Source organism: Furipterus horrens, unplaced genomic scaffold, assembly GCF_987537825.1.
Source record: "Furipterus horrens unplaced genomic scaffold, mFurHor1.1.pri manual_scaffold_2, whole genome shotgun sequence".
NCBI classification, from domain to species: domain Eukaryota; kingdom Metazoa; phylum Chordata; class Mammalia; order Chiroptera; family Furipteridae; genus Furipterus; species Furipterus horrens.
Window position 1 is genome coordinate 173286337 of NW_028327172.1, and position 19240 is coordinate 173305576.

The window sequence follows — 19240 nt, forward strand, 5'->3', positions numbered from 1 at the left end:
AACAAGCAATGTAATAAGCCACAAAGAACATACTGCTACATATCCTGAGCTCAGGCAGTAAACAACAAAAGGTTTTTAAAAGACATCCATGGACATGAGTGACAGCTATAATAAGAGTAATGCTGGCCAAGCTTTTGGGCAACTGGAAATGTCCATTCAGACTCTGCCCACGCCCTACAGAAAGACACAACTGTCACCTAAACTGCGGGAATTCCAAACACAGTAGAAGCTATGATACTGCTATACCCCTCCATTGCCAAGGCAACCCACTTTCAAAGGAGTTTTCTACAGGATTCAATTGACTTTAGACCAATCAAGTGGAAAAAACTATTCATAGCTGTAATTTTCTAATTTTGAAAACACCAATCTTTGGAGAAATGAATCATGGACTCCTCCAGGACATGACTGCACCCATCAAATTCTCCTCGTTTCCAACCCAACCACTCCACTAACACAGCTTCTTGATATAGTATAAAGACAGCCAGACCAGGGGTCCAAAGGCCTTGTCCTAAGCCTGATTCTGCCAATACAGGATATGTGACTTCAGGAAGTTCTTAGCCTGTGGAAACCTCTGATTTGTATTTCTAAAACTGGAATAATGGTTGCTCTAATTGCAGCAAGGGTTATGGAAAAATTGGATACTGTGTAAAAAACCTCTATGAGTTATATAGCACTACAGAAAAATAAAATGTTTTGCAACATACAGTTAACTCAGCTTAGTGGGCTCTCTGAATGCACTTTGAACTGAGCACAAAAAGCCCAGGGAAATTTTCAATGCCATCCAGAATAACTTTGATGGAAAAATGCAACTTGGAGCAAAGGAGGAAAAAGCAATGTCTGAAAACACAAAAAAAAAGCTATAAAAAATATATTTCACTACAATCAATGAGGCCCTCTTGGGGCCTTTTCTGATTTCTTTTTAGAGAAAACACACATTTTCTGTTCACAGATTTCAAAAAGTACAGTGGGGAAGAAAAAAAAAAAAACAACCCTGAAGTACATAGTACAAGAAGGTTTCAAAATTCCTCTGGCCAAACAAAATCTCCCTTTGCATCAGAAAATCTCTCTTCTTACCCTATCTATGACAGAATAAGATAACAACCCAAAACCACAGAATCGTCATAGTAAGATACCATTGCACACTCTGGCAATGCACGTCAAGTCATTCTGGGAGGAAATGACTGAGTGAGCAAGAAGCAGGGCTGAGGTTTTGTATCCTCTTGACCCTGTCATTTGATCTCCTTCTCTTCCTTACATCATGTGAGTCACAGATAGAAAAGGCATGTACATGATTTAAAGTCAATGTTCCTCAAGCACTGACCCAGAATGGTGGGCCCCTCCACCCTTTCATACTCTAGATGGCAAAAGTGGTATCCTCAGGAAATGATCATGACTTCCAGTAGAGTGTTACATCAAACAGACAGTCACGGAGCCCCTAGAGAAGTTGGAAATGCATCTGCCCTGCCAACACCAGAAGCTTTTGTTGAGATTCATCAGTGGCTCAAAAACAAATCCTTGTTTGACACACTGCCATAGTAAAAAGAATATTGCAGGGGAAAAAAGGGTAATGATATGTAATCCAAAGTTGGAGGTGATTCAGTAGATAAAACATTAGGAAAAAAATATGGAGCTGAAAAGTTAAAAGTCCCATTTAAAGTTAGATAAAAAATTGATGCTTTAACTTACCATGCGCATTTAGCATATTATATGTCTAATTATTAACCTGAAATTGGTACCTTTCATTTTCTCAAATATTAGTCAAAGAAAATGGAATTATTTTTTAGAGGGAATTCTTCCCAATGCGACCTCTCCATACTCAGGCAAGGCTGGTGATGTGTCTTAACCAGAGTGCTTTAGGTGCTCTGGTTAAGGTGGAGACGCAGGTAGACACGGCTTGCCTACTCACATAACCACAGCAAAAATTACAACTAAACTAGAAAATAACTATCACCTAGAGTCATCAGAAAACCAAACTGTATGGAAGTCCGACAACCAAAGAATTTAAAAAGTCACATTCATTCAGATGGGTAGGAGAGGCAGAGACGCAGAGATGGGGAACAGATGGTCCCATAGCCACCTGTGGTGGATAAAAATTGAGAGGGATATCGCTGGAGCGAGGGATCCCAGCCCCATACCACAACATCCAACCCAGAGTTCCAATGCCAGGAAGACAAGTCCCCAAAACTTCTGGGTGTAAAAACCAATGGGGGTTGGGGCAGAGGAAGAAACTGTGGGGTTCTCAGGGATCTCCTCTTAAAGGGCCCACAACGGACTAAGGACTTACCCAGACTCACTCCTTCAGGGCTCACAGCAGCTGAAAGGGCTCCAGTGGCATACAGGGAGAAACTGAAGCATCTGGCATTGGGGTGAGTATCAGAGGACAGCTTTCTCCCAGACAAAATTCCAGAGGCCAGGTAGCGGCCTTTGTTCCTTTTCTAAGCCCTCCCACACATAGAGCTACAGAATAGTCACACCATATCTGAGACTCCATCAACCTGGTTCACAGGGGTTGCCCTGCCTGGTGATTACCTAAGGCTCCGTTCCATCCAATTTATTGGTGAGTTTTTCTACATTAGGCCATGCTACTAAGACAGGGAGTCAAAGCAGCTCAACCTAATACATAGAAACAAACACAAGGAGGCTGCCAAAATGAGGAGACAAAGAAATATGGCCCAAATAAAAGAACAGAACAAAACTCCAGAAAAAGGCACTAAACAAAATGGAGATAAGCAATCTATCAGATGCAGAGTTCAAAACACTGGTTATTAGGATGCTCAAGGAACTCATTGGGTACTTCAACAGCATAAAAAAGACCCAGGCTGAAATAAAGGTTACACTAAGTGAAAAAAAGAAAAAATTACAGGGAGTCAACAGTGGAGGGGATAAAGCCAAGAATCAAATCAATGATTTGGAACACAAGGAAGAAAAAAATTCAGTTAGAACAAAAAGAAAAAAGAATCAAAAAAAAAAAAAATGAGGATAGGGTAAGGAGCCCTGGGTCAATTTTAAACATACCAACATTCAAATCGTAGGTATGCTGGAAGGAGAAGAGAAAGAGCAAGAAATCGAAAACTTATTTGAAAAAATAATAAAAGAGAACTTCCCTAATTTGGTGAAAGAAATTGGCATATAAGTTCAGGAAGCACAAAGAGTCCCAAACAAAATGGACACAAAGAGGACCACACCAAGACACATCATAATTAAAATGCCACAGGTTAAAGATAAAGAGAGAGTCTTAAAAGCAGCAAGAGAAAAGCAGAGCGTTACCTACAGGGGAGTTTCCAATAGACTGTCAGATGATTTCTCAAAGGAAACTTTGCAGGCTAGAAGGGACTGGCAAGAAGTATTCAAAGTGATGAAAAGCAAGGGCCTACAACCTAGATTATTCTATCCAGCAAAGCTATCATTTTTTAAAAGATTTTATTTATCTATTTTTAGAGAGAGGGGAAAGGAAAGAGAAAGAGAGGGAGAGAAACATCAATGTGTGGTTGCCTCCCACACACCACCACCCCCACCAACTGGGGACCTGGCCCGCAACCCAGGCACGCGCCCTGACTAGGAATCCAACCAGTGACCCTTCGGTTTGCAGGCCGGTGCTCAATCCACTGAGTCACACCAGCCAGGGCAAAGCTATCATTTAGAATCAAAGGGCTTCCCAGACAAGGAAAAGCTAAAAGAGTTCATCATTACCAAGCCATTATTATATGAAATGTTAAAGGGACTTATTTAAGAAAAATAAGATCAAAACTATGAACATTAAAATGGCAATAAGTTCACAACTATCAACAACTGAATCTTTTTTAAAAAGCTGTGAACAAGCAGAACAGAATCATAGTGACGGAGATATTTAGAGGGTTATCAGCTGAGAGGGGAAAGGGGAGAATGGGGGGAAAGGTGCAAGGATTAAGTACAAATTGGAAGGTACGGAATAACCATGGGGATGTTAAGAACCGTATAGGAAATTGAGAAGCCAAAGAACTCATATGCATGACCCATGGACATGAACTAAGGGGAGGGACTGCTGGAGGTTGCAGGTGGGGGGTTCCAGGTGGAGAGGCAAAGGGAGAAAACTTGGGACAACTGTAATAATATAATAGATAAGTTGGTTTTTTTTTAGAGTGCTTTTGTGCTCAGCATGCTTATTCCTGGCAAAGAGCCTTCCTTGTTTCGTGCTCTTCTTTTTATCTGCAGAGTTCTCAACCTTCACCAAATTTCTCATTTGTCATCCTTCAGATCTCAACTATGACTTTCTCAGAAGTCATTCCCTAATCTCCCAAATTCAGTCAAATCTCACTACTTCCAGATTGTATAGCACTATGGGCCATACTCCATCATATCACCATAGGTCCAATTTAACATTATTTGTATAGCATTTGATTAGTAAATGCTCTCCCAATAGACTATAAACTCCCTAAGGGTACAAGTCTTAAATTTACCTCACCATCATATCACTAGCATCTAGCACCACTTTGTACACAGTAGACTTTCAATAAATATTCTGAATGAAGGGATAAATGGATAAATGAGGCACTTCTTCCTTCCTGATACTGATGTAATCCTAGAGTTTCCTGAGAGATTCTCCCCAGAGTTCTCAGTACTAAATAACTTTTTAGTGACTTCATTTGTTCAGAAGGAACTGATTAGAGGGCTAGAGACTTCTGGGAACAGGGAAGCTGAGTGACATTTTATAATAAACTCCCTTGAAACCAAAATATTTTCAAAACATGCAACCAACATAACTGACCAAACTTCCAAACTTTAAAATTAAAAATAAAGAACAAGCAAACAAGCCAATGACTAATTGATTAATAAATGAATCAATCAATAGATGATGGGTTTTAACATAAGATAAACAGGTTATTAGTATTTCACCCAGAAATGAAAATTCTGTTCACAGCAAAATCTAGCCACACTACCCATTTCATCTAGTCAGTTTTAGCTACTTCAGTTATAGTTTGTTTTTTGTACCTCCTTAAGGAGTAAATGTAATTACTTTAAAAATCACCAATAAAAGATGCACACCATGACTTCTGATTCTAAGCTAAGTTCCCTAGGTTAAACATGTAGGATTTCAAGGGAGAAGAGGAAAGGCTTCTTCATCCATTTTGCCTACATTCTTTATCTGCAGTGCAATATAAATAATCAATTTTGACAGTACAAATTGAATTTGGATGCATACAACATCTTTCAAATTTCATTCACTCTAGCATGAAGCTGTGGAAAAGCCTAATCCAACCTTTTTCATAATCACTCTAGTGTAGTATAGTTAAGAGGCTTTGCTTAGAGTCCAAGAGACCCCAGTGTCCCAGCAATACCACTTGTCAATCATGTAATATCAGGTGAGTCACTCGCCTCTGTGAGCTTCAGTGTCCTCACCTCCGAAAAAGAGGACATTAACCTCTAATGGCTTTGAAGAACAAAACTTAAGTTATATTTTTAGGCACCTCCAGAATACCTAGATCAGATTTTGTGTACAATAAATATTTTTATCATCATCATCATCATTTTATCAATGAAATCTAAGTCACCTTAATACACAGATTCATTCTTACTACTTCTCATAACTCTTTTGCAAGGAAAGAGAAGATAGACATAAACAGACTGATCTAAAAAATGTAAAGGGCTACTCAGGCTCACCAGCACTAACGACAAAGTTAAGAGATGCTAAGTCTTGCTTCCGTGAAACAAAAACACATAACAATTGTTTACTCTTTCTAGAGTAAATAATAGAACTAAAATATTCATTCACCAATACCCATTAAAATGTGTGTCAGCACCTATCCTGATCCATCAGGAAACACGACATTTCTCCCAAGTACCATCCAGTACACTTAAGCTTGCATCTCCTTGATCAGGACTAAATCACATGGCCACCCCCAGCCACAAGGAAACCTAGAAAATCAGGGTGTTTTAGCTGCCATATTCCTGTCGTGAACAAAACTGAGCTTCTGAAGATAAAATAGGAGAGGAGAATGGATATTAGGCAGATTACTAAGCAGAGTCTCCTAAAATGTACCCTCATGGAAGTTTAAGTACAGAAAAAGAACAACCATATTCTTTCTTTCTAAAGCAGAAAGGAATGTGTTTGGTAGAAGCACCTCAGCTTGCTCAACCTGTGTGTTCATCCATCCCAGGGAAGAGCAGTGAAACCTAACAGTCCCAGGCCCTCTGGCCCCCATCTCCTGACATCCTCCCGCTGCTCAGTGGCCCAGCTCAAGGCCCCGTACTGCCTCTGCCAGACTTAGGCAGGCACTTCCCTTTATGTTCTCATACCACCGGGTGTATCAATCCACTAGAGCAATCAACACGTTCTCTGAAATTTATGTCACTTTCTCCACTAAACTGGTCATTTTTTATGAAATTTTCATCTCTGCAGGCCCAGTGCCCAGGACTATCTATGCCTGGAAAGAAGAAGTGTTCCATAAGCATTTCTCAGGTTGGATCGAAATGGATTGCACTTAAATGAACTGAATTGATTTACACTGCATTGAAAGCACAAGGATCTGGCTGCACCTCTGTTCTCACCCTGTAGTGGTGGGGAATGGGGTGCCTGCCCCTGTACCACGAAGGATAATGATAAGCTTACAGGCTTATGGTTCATACAAATAGATCGTGTCTCAGTGAGATCAGTAGCCTGCTTTTCTGGTCAAAAAGGAGATTCAAGAAACAGTTACATTAACTTATTTCCTCTCAGGGGAACCATGGAGAAAGTAGTAAAAGTCACTGTTTACCAAACAAAAGGCTGAGAAAACATCACCCATTTATGAATATGACAAATTAGTGAAAGTGATAAAAATAAATAAAAACCTACCACATACTCAAAAAGTTACACAATTGCCTAAAAGCCAAACTGTAATTGTGAATATGTTGGCATTTGGCACACAGTTCAGGATTTCAAGGAAGCAAGCCACTCCCTCTTTTATGAATACTAAACAGAAGTATCACAGGCAGTTTTTGATTAAGCTATGATTGTCACAGTATATAGAAATGAACTAACATATGTTGTTTTTAAAATAAACTACTAACCACATCCAGTGGTTTCAATTAAAGAATGGCTCATTGCTTACAAAAATTCCCCTGGACCAAACTGTCTTCCTAAAAAGTCCCACTGCCTCACTCTAAATTTCCACTGTCATCATGCAGATTTCTGAGGGAACAGTCTGGGATTTTGTAAGGACACTCAGAGCAGCCACTGTAGAAAGTAAGTACCTTCCTCCAGCTTTGTTCTGTGGCTGAACAAATCTTGGGGGCGTTCTCCTATAGGAAGTATAAATTGAATTGCAGTTATATTAAATGACCTGCTAGAAGGCTAGAGAATATTTTAAAGGATTTTGAAGAATGCTAAGATTATTTATACCATGTTGTTCCAGCATTTTAAAAAAATCCACAAGCATTAAGGAAAGGACTAGTACAGCTATAGGGCAAGTCCCAAGTTCCTTATAGGAGAATCATCTTGCAGACATGACTCCAAAACCAACCCAAAGAGGTGATGCAAATGTAAGAATGGAAGGGAGCTAGCTAGAGAATCACCGTAATCATTTTTGGAGCATGATGAAAACTATCCGTGGGGAATTACAGTAAGGCAGGCAGAGGCCACTTGAAACTGGTCCTGCAAGTAATGAGGCTCTATTTTGAGAGGTTTCATGTGAGCCTTTCCCTTCTCCCAGTGATTGTTCTGTTCTTTGGTCTAATTGGCTTTCTCCATAGTCAGGGTCCCTTCACTTCCCTCTTTCCCAGAATTTGTCATCTCTGCTCCCTCTTTTTACGGTCAGTGTCATTCACGGACAAAATATAAAACTCAATGACATTAATAAAAATCAATGGTACAAGGGGGGAGGGGGAGACAGGGGGTAAGAAGAGGAAGCGTTTAGTCAAGGAACTAGTATAAATGACCCAAGGACACGGACAATGGTGGAGATTGACTGTGGGAGAAGGGGTGGGTAGGGTGGGGGGAAGCAATGGGAGAAAAAGTGGGACACCTGTGATAGAAAACAATTTAAAAAAATTTTTAAACCAAGAAAAAAATACAATCTAAATAATAAATAAATAAGTAAAAACTTTTAAAAATCAAGTTCTTTAAAAATAAATGCATTCTCCATGTTGGTTTTTCTTATGCATTGCCTCTGATTGATTTTTCATCTAAACTATGATGAGCCTTCTATTAAAATAAAGATTCCCCACTCCCACCTGCCAAACAAGAAAAATATCTCTGCCATTCTGCCTGCATACAAAAATATGCAAAGAAGATACTCAAATTTATCTCATTATATTCACCTCTTAAATGTTTATATAAATGTCAGGAAGAATCATATAATAATAGGATAAAAGGAGCTTAAAGAGAATGTAGCACACACAGATTCCCAGCCAGTTTTGGGGGTGGGTGGGTTGGGGGGAGGATCTAAAAACTTTCCAAGTTTGGTTTGAGCATGCAAATAATAGCTCAGAAAAGTTTCCTCAGCAAACTTTTCACATATACTTTCAATAACGTTGATTAGCATTTGATCTAAATGAAGTATCCAGTGAAACACCAGTCATCTGCCTTCAGTCCTTCTTACCCAGAGTAACTTGAGTGAACTCAAAATCTATATTTAAGAAATGAAGGAACAAGGGAGAGATCAGCTGTTTTTGGTCGTGGCCATCAATAAAAAATAATTCATAAATCTTTTTGAAAACTCTTGCTTGTTTGTTTTCTTGGTGTTTGTTTATTTGTTTTGGGCATGCAACATTTTCAGAAGAAGTAACAAAGTCAGACCAAGAATTGATTTATGCATGTGTCCTGGATATTGGGTGAATCAGCAGTAAATTTCTAATTATAGAAATTGCTATTTCTGTGCCTTTGATTACAGAAATCATTCTATTTGCTGTTGGAAACTTCAGTTTTGAACGAACACAGCTAGCTATATGTTCCTCAGGTTTATAGTAAATTTTCATCTGGAAGTCACATTTTCCATTACACCTAAATTAGTCCTTCCCAGAGCCTCGTAAACAAAGCAGAACCAACTAAATGTAATTGCTTTCTCTTGTGGCCTTTGTGGTAAAATTTTGGTAACAGACAAAGGATTATTTTAATACAAATTGCTGGATCACAGTAACACCACTACCAGAAGTGGCTTCTAAGGGTACTGAGTACAATCTGCTTTAAGGGGGGGTGGGCGTGGGGTTCTTAATTGGAAAAGACCAAAAGAATAAAAAATTCAAAATCACTAAGACATAATTCTGAAAAGGACGTACAAAGGTCATCTTAGTTTATCCCTGCAGCAATATGGACTAATTTGTTATCCATAATCCATAATCCATATACAAAAACAATTCTTAATTTCTCTATGTAAGGCACTCGACAAACAGTCTTGATGATACACTCAGTGATTAACAAACCTGACTATATAAGTAGCCTCTTTTATATACAATCCTCACCACATGGCATGTGGCCCTAAAAATATAGCCATAAAGAAAGGCAGGCTTCTTCAAACTCAACATTCTATATGGTTCTTTAGAAAAACGCCATCTTAAATAACATTTTGTACTCTTACATTAACCCGCTTTTACACACATTTCAATATTTTCCCATGACAAAAAGTACATGCAGGGCATCACTTTTATTTCTGTTTTGAAAACATGGATAACTTCTATTTTATTTATGTGCTAACTAATCGTTGTAAGACAAAGTTGTTGAACTATATGCATGAGAAAAAAATTCCTTTTCCTGGTCTTATTTTTTATCTCACCATTATTCAACTCAGCCTGTTGCACAGCTCAGGTGTTTCTTATTTTAATCACATTTCAAAAAGATTTAGTTGAGGAGGTAGCATATTTTTTTTACTAAAGTAGTTGTTAATACTGAATAATTACATTACCATTCCTTTTCAGCTTTTAATTTCTCAGACAGACCAGAATATTTTAAGCTAATTGGTAATTTCTGGGCATTTTACTTATGCATCATTCAAAGGATATTTCAGAACATGACTCAAAATAAGTATGATATTGCTCCTGCCCTTGAGGCTCTAATGATGCTGTTGGACAGATGGCACAAACCTGAATGAAAGCGACAGGTCATTACTTAAAGAATTACAGGACTAAGTACCAGAATATGCAATAGATAATACTTGCCACAGAAGTTCAAAAACTAGGGAAGACATTATCAGTTGGTATAAATGCACTCTTTAAGGCCTTGCAGAAAGAAAGTAAACCTATCATCTTCACTGAACCACTGAAAAATATTGAAATGTTTTTTAATATTTTCAAATAGCAAAAACTCCATTACATTATCAATTTACTCTTAAATATCTAAGGACCCCAAAGTAGGAAGCTTCTTTCAGTATTGAGGAGCATTATAAGGTTTATTATTATTATTATTATTATTATTATTTGTTTCTCAATTAAAAAGAGACAAGATGGGAGTGACATTTTAGATATCTGGCAGCCTTGTATGAAATAACTCCCTTCTATTTCAAGTAAGAATTTAATGGCTGAAAACCCAGATAAGATGATGTTGCCTTAGAAACTCGAAGGGAAGGACAGACATCAGAGACATTTTGAAGAAATACCAATAGGACTCAGTGAGTGGCTGGCTATGGAAGAAAATGAATAGAGAGTAATCAAAGACAATTGAAGTCTTTATTATATAAGCAACCAGGATAATGGGGACTCAATGCTCACAACATCTCTATATATAAAAATATAATGAAAAGTCAAGTAACACACCCCATCCATAAGAAAATTATTAAAAGAACCCAAGATTCCTACTTCTATACTGTGAGCATGGAAGAATTCTAAAGAAATATTTTTATTTTTTATTTATTTATTGTTTCTCTGTTATAGTTGTTGGAGAATTTATTAATAGAGTGTAAGTATACCTATGGCCTCCCATGTTCCTTCATTCCAACTACTTCTGCATCAACAGTTCAAACTCACAAAGCTCTGAATATAAATCCCCAGAACCCATATAGTCCTTTAAGAGCCATTTCCTTCAATATGAGAAATTTCCTGAACAGCATACTATTTCAAGAAGATCTCTACCAATACCTTTCATTCTTTTAATGCATTTCGGCCACTTATCTACTTATACACATACTCACAAATACACTCACCACTCTAGCTTCCTGTCTTATAAACTTGAATCCAAACCACAGGATGAGTCCTGCCTTCTACTTAGGTAGTAATGACCATGGTAGACAGTCAATTATACCCCATTCACTTCAGTAAAGTATATTTCACATTTTAAATTCTACACATGGTTCTATATTTCCCCCATTTCCCACCCCAAGTCACAATCTCTTTTTTTTAGCCCTGAGTATCCCAGCACCTGGAGCACAGCAGAACCCTTTGAGGCCTCTTTAGTTGATGAGTTGCTGCTATAAATAGCAGCAACATCAACTCTCCCATGACACACATAAACACACTATTCATAACATCTCATGGCATGATAAAATGGAATCACTATTGTAATAGAATAGTCAGAGGCAACAAAAAAGTGACACACTTTTATAGTGGAAGAACTTTTACTTGGAGGGCACTTCTAAGTGGCTTCAAGAGAACAGCACTCCAGAAATCCAGGGCTCCCTAAGAGGTTTACATAGTTAACTGGCTAAAGGAGATTGAAGCATCATGACACAGTCCTCCTGCATTCATCAGCGTCACAGAGGAATAAACAGCAATTATTTGTACCACACAAAACACTACACTGTTAAGCCAAACCAGTGCCACCAAAAACACAAGTATGCCAAACATAGTTTCCTTTCTGCCCAGCACTGCCTTCAAGTTGCTGACTTGTCCCACCCCAAAGCCCTTCTAATCAGATTAATTTCACTGAGAAACACACACACACAAAGGGCCAGAAAGAGATCCTTCTCATGAAAAAGTGAATGGCCCATTTGCTTTCAAGGGTCCGGAACTTGTCATTCAAAACTACAGCAAAGGAATAGCTAGTGGGTATTTGTAGTAGAAAGGGCCAGAAGAGCTTAAAGAACAGTCATTAGCATTTACAGGGAGTTAATCTCTACAAAGTTTTAGTCTGAAGCTTTCAGCATTACCTGTGTATACTGTATGGGAAAGGATGAGCTTGAAGAATGTGTTCGGAGTAACTCAAAATAATAATTGCTGATCATTATTGCTAACTAAATGCACTGCTCATTTAATATTCAGGACACTATGAATTAAGTTCTATTATTATCCCTTTTTACAGATGGGGAAACTGAAGCACAGAGAGGTTAAATATCTTGCCAAGGTTACACTGCAGGTATGAGCTGGGAACCAAATTCAGCCTGGCTCCCATGCATGCTCCTGCCTGCTATGATTTGCTGCCTTCTCAGTAACATTACATCACAAGTGCCCCTCCTGAAAAGGCAGATTTAAAGTTTTCAGTTATTTAATATAAAAAGCTTTTGTTTTTTATATTAAAGTACTTCCTAAAGATAAAGTACTTCCTTCTACTTACATAAGATGAAAAAACAGAGAAGAGGATGAAAGAGACAGTATATTTTTTGTGTTTGTGTTTTGTTTTGTTCCTTAACAAGAAAGAATCTACCTCATTTCACACACATTCCAAAGATCTTCTCTCCTGCATACGGATTCATTTTGGGGGTATGTGAATAGCATATAGAAAATTAAAGAAATCTAATCTTATGATATCAAAATTAATGACCTTAGCTGAAAACATTTTAAAATCAAGAAAAAGTAGTAATCCGCCAAGAAAAATAAGGTCAGGTCAGGGGAGGATCCAGGGGTGTGCACTGGGGAAATCTTGGCTTTTATGCAAAGCTACTCTGTCCACTTACCCAGAAGCACTAAACAAAAGCAGCTGCCCATTTCTTTGTTTCAGCTCCCTGCATATGACAGGAGCACCCACTGGCATCCATTGCTCCAGGCTCACACAACCATGTTCACAAGCATAGATCCATCAGTCCTGGTTCACTTCCCAAGAGCTCAAAAAGACTGAATGAGTGTCTATGTGCACACACCTAGTGCTCTGATTCCACAAGGACAAGACATATGTGCACGAGGCAGTCCACACCTCCAGGCACCGATGCCTACTCAAGCTTGCCCAGACACATATTACACATCAGACCAATATGCTGAACAGGATGTTCTGTTTTGTAGCTCTGTTTCCGAACATTTTACACATTTTCAGAGTCTCTGCAGCCACAAAGTGGCCTGTGATTCGCCCATAAATATCCCAGGACACTAGCAAAATGAGAAGTTCAGAAATCAACACCATCTATGGTAGGAAGGTGGGCTATGCTTCTAGAGCCTGTGGGACCAGGGACCACCATGCCACCTACTCTGGGCAACCCTCAAGGATGGCAGCTGTTAACTTAGAAGAAACAAGTGCACCATGGGGGAGGCAAAAGGATTATTTTTAAGAAAGAGAACAATCTAACTTTTCTCTCCGCCACCCACTCCACACTACCTCCTCATCCCCTTGTCTTTCCTCCTGCTTCTGCTCCCTCCCATTTTCTTCCCCAGCCTCTCTCCCGTAGCTCAGGTGTCACACTTGTCGAACGCCACCCTGGAAAGAGCAGCTGCGCAAGGACTTGGAGCTGCCGCCGAGTTCAGAGGAGAAATCAAGCCAGCTAGCTTCTCTCCTCAAAGTTCCAAATATGTGAGAATCAAAACATGCTTTCACTTTTAGAAATCCTATCCTTTTTCCCCCAGTGTGCTGCCACTTTGAGGTATGAGGAACAAGTGAGCAAGGAAATAATTCTGCCCCAGGGTTGAAAGGAAGTCACAGGACGACTTGCACTAGGCCTTGTGGTACATCTAAGAGTTTGCAGGGGGAGAAGGTAGTAACGGGAGGAAGAAAACCGGCATTTGTAGAGAACCATGGGAAATATATCTACATTCATACACCAGTCACTGGATTTTCTCAACAACCTAGTGAGGTGCTAGTGGTAATAAGAGCGATGATAATAATAATTACTATTATATGCTGGGCTTGATGCTAATAGCATCCCATGAATTACCTCATTTAATCCTTAGAGTGCCACTGTGAGGTAAGTGTAATCGACCCGTATTGTAGATAAAGAAAGAAACAGTTTAATTAACTTCCCAAGTTCACCCAGCTGCAGAGGGGCAGAGCTGGTATTTGAACTCCAGCTTTGACTCTATAGAACCCCAGCATGGTTAGCAGAACCTGCTAGAAGCCCTGTTTTCACACTGAAGTCCTAAGCTAAATGAACCCATGAATTATGTCATCTTTGATGTGCCTCAATACTGGGAGATATTTGGCTTATTTCTTCCTTTAAATGACTGTACTGTTCAAGTCAGTGCCTCTTTAATATGGCTTCTGAAGCTGAGCTGCCCAAGTGCGGAGCAGTGAGCACTTTTCAGTGGACGTGATGAATCCGTGAGCCCTGTGGATCATTTTCTTCCACTGCCTGTGTGTGAGAAGCAGCTCAGCACACTCAGGAGCTACCTGCCCAGGCCAAATGCCTTTTCAGCAATAGTTAAATAATGAGACACATTCCAAAGCAGAATAATTAAAAGTTAGGACCAGATTTGCATGGCAAGGAAGGCAGTGCAGGTTAATATAAAGATGATTTTCAGGCATTAAAAACAAGAAAATCAGCTGAACCTTTATCTATAATGTAGGAAATATTTAGATAAGTAAAAGCAATGCTTATGTATTTACCTATAGTAATCCTTCCATTCAATTACTCTTCAGTAAGCATTTATTAAGCATATACTACATGCTAGACACTGTGCTAGGTGCCACGGAAAACAATGGACAAGACAAATCTGATCCTAGCTCTCATGGAGCTTACAACCTAGCGTCAGCACAAGACAAAACTGTAGGCTCACAAAATTGTAAGTTTAAACATATATTATGAAGGAAACAAAGAGCTGAATAAGAATAACATTGGAGAAAGTACATTATACAGGGTGGGGTAAAAGCAGGTTTACAGTTGTTCATATGGAAAATATTACAATAATTAATAAATAACAATACAGGACTAAACTCTGTTGTTTTGTGTACTCACAACTGTAAACCTACTTTTCCCCCACACTGCATAGAGTAGGAAGAAAAGGCCTCTCGGTTGACACAAAATTTATTTTAAAGCTGGAATATAAAAGGAAAGAAAAGCTAACCAGGACAAAAGTGGAATGACTATTCCAAAAAGACAGGATTACATGTGCAAAGGTCCTCAAGTAGAAAAAGTTTTGGCACCAAGGAGCTGCAACGTCAGTGTAGCTGAAGGAAAGTAAGCAAGGAGCAAATGGCACAGAGCCTGACTGCTGAGACGCTGTGTGCCGCAATGCCCAATCGAGATCTTACTCCAAGCGCAGCAGGAAGTTTTCAGCAGAGGAACAGCATGGCTCAATTTACACTTTTTGATGATCACTGTGGCCCCTGCGTGGAAAGAGACTTGAAAGGTGGAGCGTGTTGCAGTTGTCTCCACAAGAGATGACAATTCACTGGACCAGAATGTGGCAGCTGAACTTGTCAGTAGTAGACAGATCCAGAATATTTTAAAAGTAGAAGCAACAAAGGTCATTGATGGATTGTGTATGTGAGTGACATCAAGGAAAGAATCAGAGATGATTCTCATCGAGTTACACTATTGACATGTGGGATATTTTCAAAAGGAGAAGCCTCACCTGATACAATGTCAGGCCCATGCAAGAATCTTGTCTATGGGCTGTAGTATATTGATAGACATAAGTATCTCTTAAAACCTAGATCCAATAATAACAGAACCTGTGTTTGTTCTTAAGAAACAATAATGACATACTACAAGGCAGATATTTCAGTAAATGAGTTTTTCCATAAAATAATTTTATTGTCATGTTGGTACCAGAGCCCCGTAGCTTCCCCAAAATCATAGGGTTAAATATTCCTCAATATGTGAGTGTAACAAGTGAAACCTTTTAAGTAGAAATGCATCAGATAAACTAGCTACCAATTCAGCTAGTCTCCTCAATAATTAGTGAAGAGAATATACATTAATTTCTAAGAGAAACTTCATGTCAAGTTTGATGACGCATAACTTATTAACTAGCAGGAAAATAACTAACTACATAACGCAAATTTATAAATAACTTTCCTATTATCACTGAACAATTTGGTCCTTAACAATGGTCTCTCTGTATGATCCTTTTTCAGAAACCGGGCATACAATACAATGAAAACTCCCCAGGAAGGAGACCTCTGAGGGTAAAGAGAAAGAACTACCTTGTTTATTGTACATGCTGTACTCAAAAGAGTCCCCAAATGCCACAGAAAGCAGTTCCCATGCTAGACACATTCATTCTCACTACCTTTCTGATCAGTTCATTCCCTGTTACTGACTTGAATATTATTGGCATTGTTCCATTGTCTTCCCTACAAAGTTGGTAGATAATTATCATTTCCTAATCCCTTGGTCCATTTGTCTAGGAGTGTCTCTCCCTTTTTAATATTTATAGTGATGAAAAAAATATATATTTATAGTGATGGTACACTCTTGTTATTAAGTTGCAAAATGGGAGATGACTATGAGAGAGACACAGAGAGAGAGAGAGAGTGATTACACATACACATTGGGGAGAGCACCTCTAATTCTGGCTCAGGCCTTACCAAAACGGAGAGCAAATCAAGACAGACAACACTAAGGTATTTGGAAAGGGATGTTATCTTTTGTTCCTTCACACTATTATCTGTGACCATTTTTATCTGCATTTCAAGAACTTTGCTCGAACAGACCTCACTTTTTTGTTTTCGTTCTTGTTTTCTTTTTAGTCAACATAAGAAGGATTCCCTTTAGATTCCCAACATTCCAGTAAAAAGTACATAACTCTTGTCTGCTGCCCTCTGATCCCTTCTAAGTCTCAACATCTTCAAAATTTAACTTAGTGGTCCATCTTCAAACTTTCCTCAAGATGTTTATCTTCAATTTGGTGGCCCATCCATACTACTCCTCTCAGCATAGTACCTCTAGAGTTTCTGAGCCACCTGCTCAGTTCCAATAGCGAGCCTATCAAAGACACTACACTTCATACCCTCTTTAATTTAGCTCTGTAAATTCACTCTTCAACACTCCTAAGGCGTAAATTCACTCTTCAACACTCCTAAGGCGTTCGCTCTAATTTGGCCTCTCATCGCCTGCAATGACTGAACTGGATCTTCATCTGCGCCTAATGCATTTTATTACAGGTTCCATATTTCTGCAACTGTAGCAAAAGAGATGAAGACTATACAGAGCTCTGCCAACAGAAAAAGCTGTCACTATGTAACTCCTTTGGGGAATCTCCCAAAATTGGCATGTGTTTCTACCTCTTCTCGCTCACTTGCTTCTGCTGCACATAGTCATTCTCACTTCTGACACAGTGTTACCCAAATAGCCAAACATTCTCCACATCCAAAGAAACAAACGCAATATACTCATGCACCTAAACACACAGTCCCCCCACGACTGAAATCCAAGGGTGTTCTTCGACCTCCTCTTATTAAGTTCTTATGATATCTAATATGCTCAACATTTCAAGAGCTATGCCACCCCACTCTACCGTCTTCTGTGACTTACAGGATGCTTTTCCACTATTCCTTTTAAATTACCAACCTGGCCCATGACCTGGTTAAATATCCCCTATAAGCCTATATATATTTCTCATCTAGACCTACTGTCTCAACAGAATCTATCTCTAAGCAGAAATAACCCAAAAATTCTTTAAGAATCTTTCAGTTACTATTGATTACTGAAGTTAAATATATCTATAATACTCTGGCCTATTTCACTAGTCAAAATGTAGATTACACAATCATGCCTAAACTTGATCATATCTTTTCTGGCCAATTCAGAATTTTACCAAATCTCCTCCTAGACCGACCTGTTAGGACAAGAAAAGCATCTCCACACACATCGTCCTTTAGAGGAGATCATCCCCTTTTCATTGCATCCCTCCACATTAGCCACAAGATCCTAAAAGGTGTCTTTCCCAAGGACATAGGAGTGAGGTAGGAAGAGGCCCCAACGCCCATGGAGTACTCACTGAGCGGTTTCAGGATGCTGCTGCCAGATTCATCTGCATTTTCCACATCTGATTTGTCAGAGTAGTTTTCAGAGATTCTCTCCTTCTCCCGCTTATCTTTGTGCCCTGTCCTTCTCTTGTGACGTCTCCTTCTCCTGTAACTCTTCGGCACATGGACCCCAATGTAGATGGTGTGGTGGCCTAAGGGAAGGTACACAAATCATCAGTCATTTGAATCGCATTCTCTGCTGCATATAAATTGCACAAGATCCACAGGTCAGAAGAAAATGTCTATGAATTCAACATTATCATTTTCTATTTGACAAACTCAAACTAGAAAAATGAAATTTGCCAGTTTTCAATTAGCAAGAGTATAATTCAAACTGTTGGTTGGCACTAAAATTCTGTGAGGGCATCCTCTAGTTTCTATCCAGACTGACTACTTTGTTTAGGAAAACCAAAGAACATGGCTCCGGAAATCAAAAATCCTTCATTCTAGTCAGACCACTGCCATTAATTAGCTATATGACCTTGATTCTGGGCCTCAATCTCATCATATGGGCAACCCCAGGGACCTTCCAATTCTAAGCTTCCATGAGTCTGTGATTATACTCAACAGGGTGCTGAAAAAGATCTTGAAGCAACAAAAAATGAAGATCTAATTCAGAGTTCAAGAAGTCATTTTGCTGGGGATAAGGTTTAACACCAAAACTTTTTTTTTTTTTTACCCAATCAGCAGAATAGAGACTTAGAACTGGGACAAACAGAAAAAATAAGACAAACTTGGAGAGAGATTCTAGAAATACTCAAATGTTCACACTAGGAAGCAGCTAAAATGAATGTCAGCTTCAGTGCCATTCTCATTTTTCTTTTTTCGTTTCCAAAAGTTTCTAAAAACTGGTTGTTGCAATGACAAAAATAAACCCAGCCCAGCAAAAATTGCCTTGAAGAGAAGGGCATGAGGAAAAAAGACTGTGAAGTGCTTTTAGTTCTCTGGATGGAAAGAGCTGCAAAACTGTCAAGTGGTATTATTTTAACAAAATCTGATAAGACAGAAAAAAAGAAACTCAAAGTTCTACTTTTTTTTTTTAATTGGGAAACTTTTACTTTTGCTTTATATACAGCATAACTTCTGCATGTGGGAACCACCATTTCAGAAGTAATGTAAAAACTTTTTCTTCCTTTTTTTTACTACAAATCAGAGTAGTTCATGTATGGGTTTCCTCTCCCATTCTCGAATTATTCCTTGATGACCACTTCAGTGTCCCAGACAATATCACACACTTCCATGTAATAC

General features: G+C 38.9%; 1 protein-coding gene across 6 annotated transcripts in view; it reads right to left on the reverse strand.

Annotated features, from left to right (window-relative positions):
- Positions 1-19240, reverse strand: part of SLC4A4 (solute carrier family 4 member 4) — a 331756-nt gene that overhangs the window by 245248 nt on the left and 67268 nt on the right. For all 6 annotated transcript variants that reach the window (XM_090266786.1, XM_090266782.1, XM_090266785.1 and 3 more), the window contains one exon: positions 17965-18144. In XM_090266786.1, the coding sequence (XP_090122912.1) occupies positions 17965-18144 (180 nt within the window). The remainder of the gene's footprint in view (positions 1-17964; positions 18145-19240) is intronic.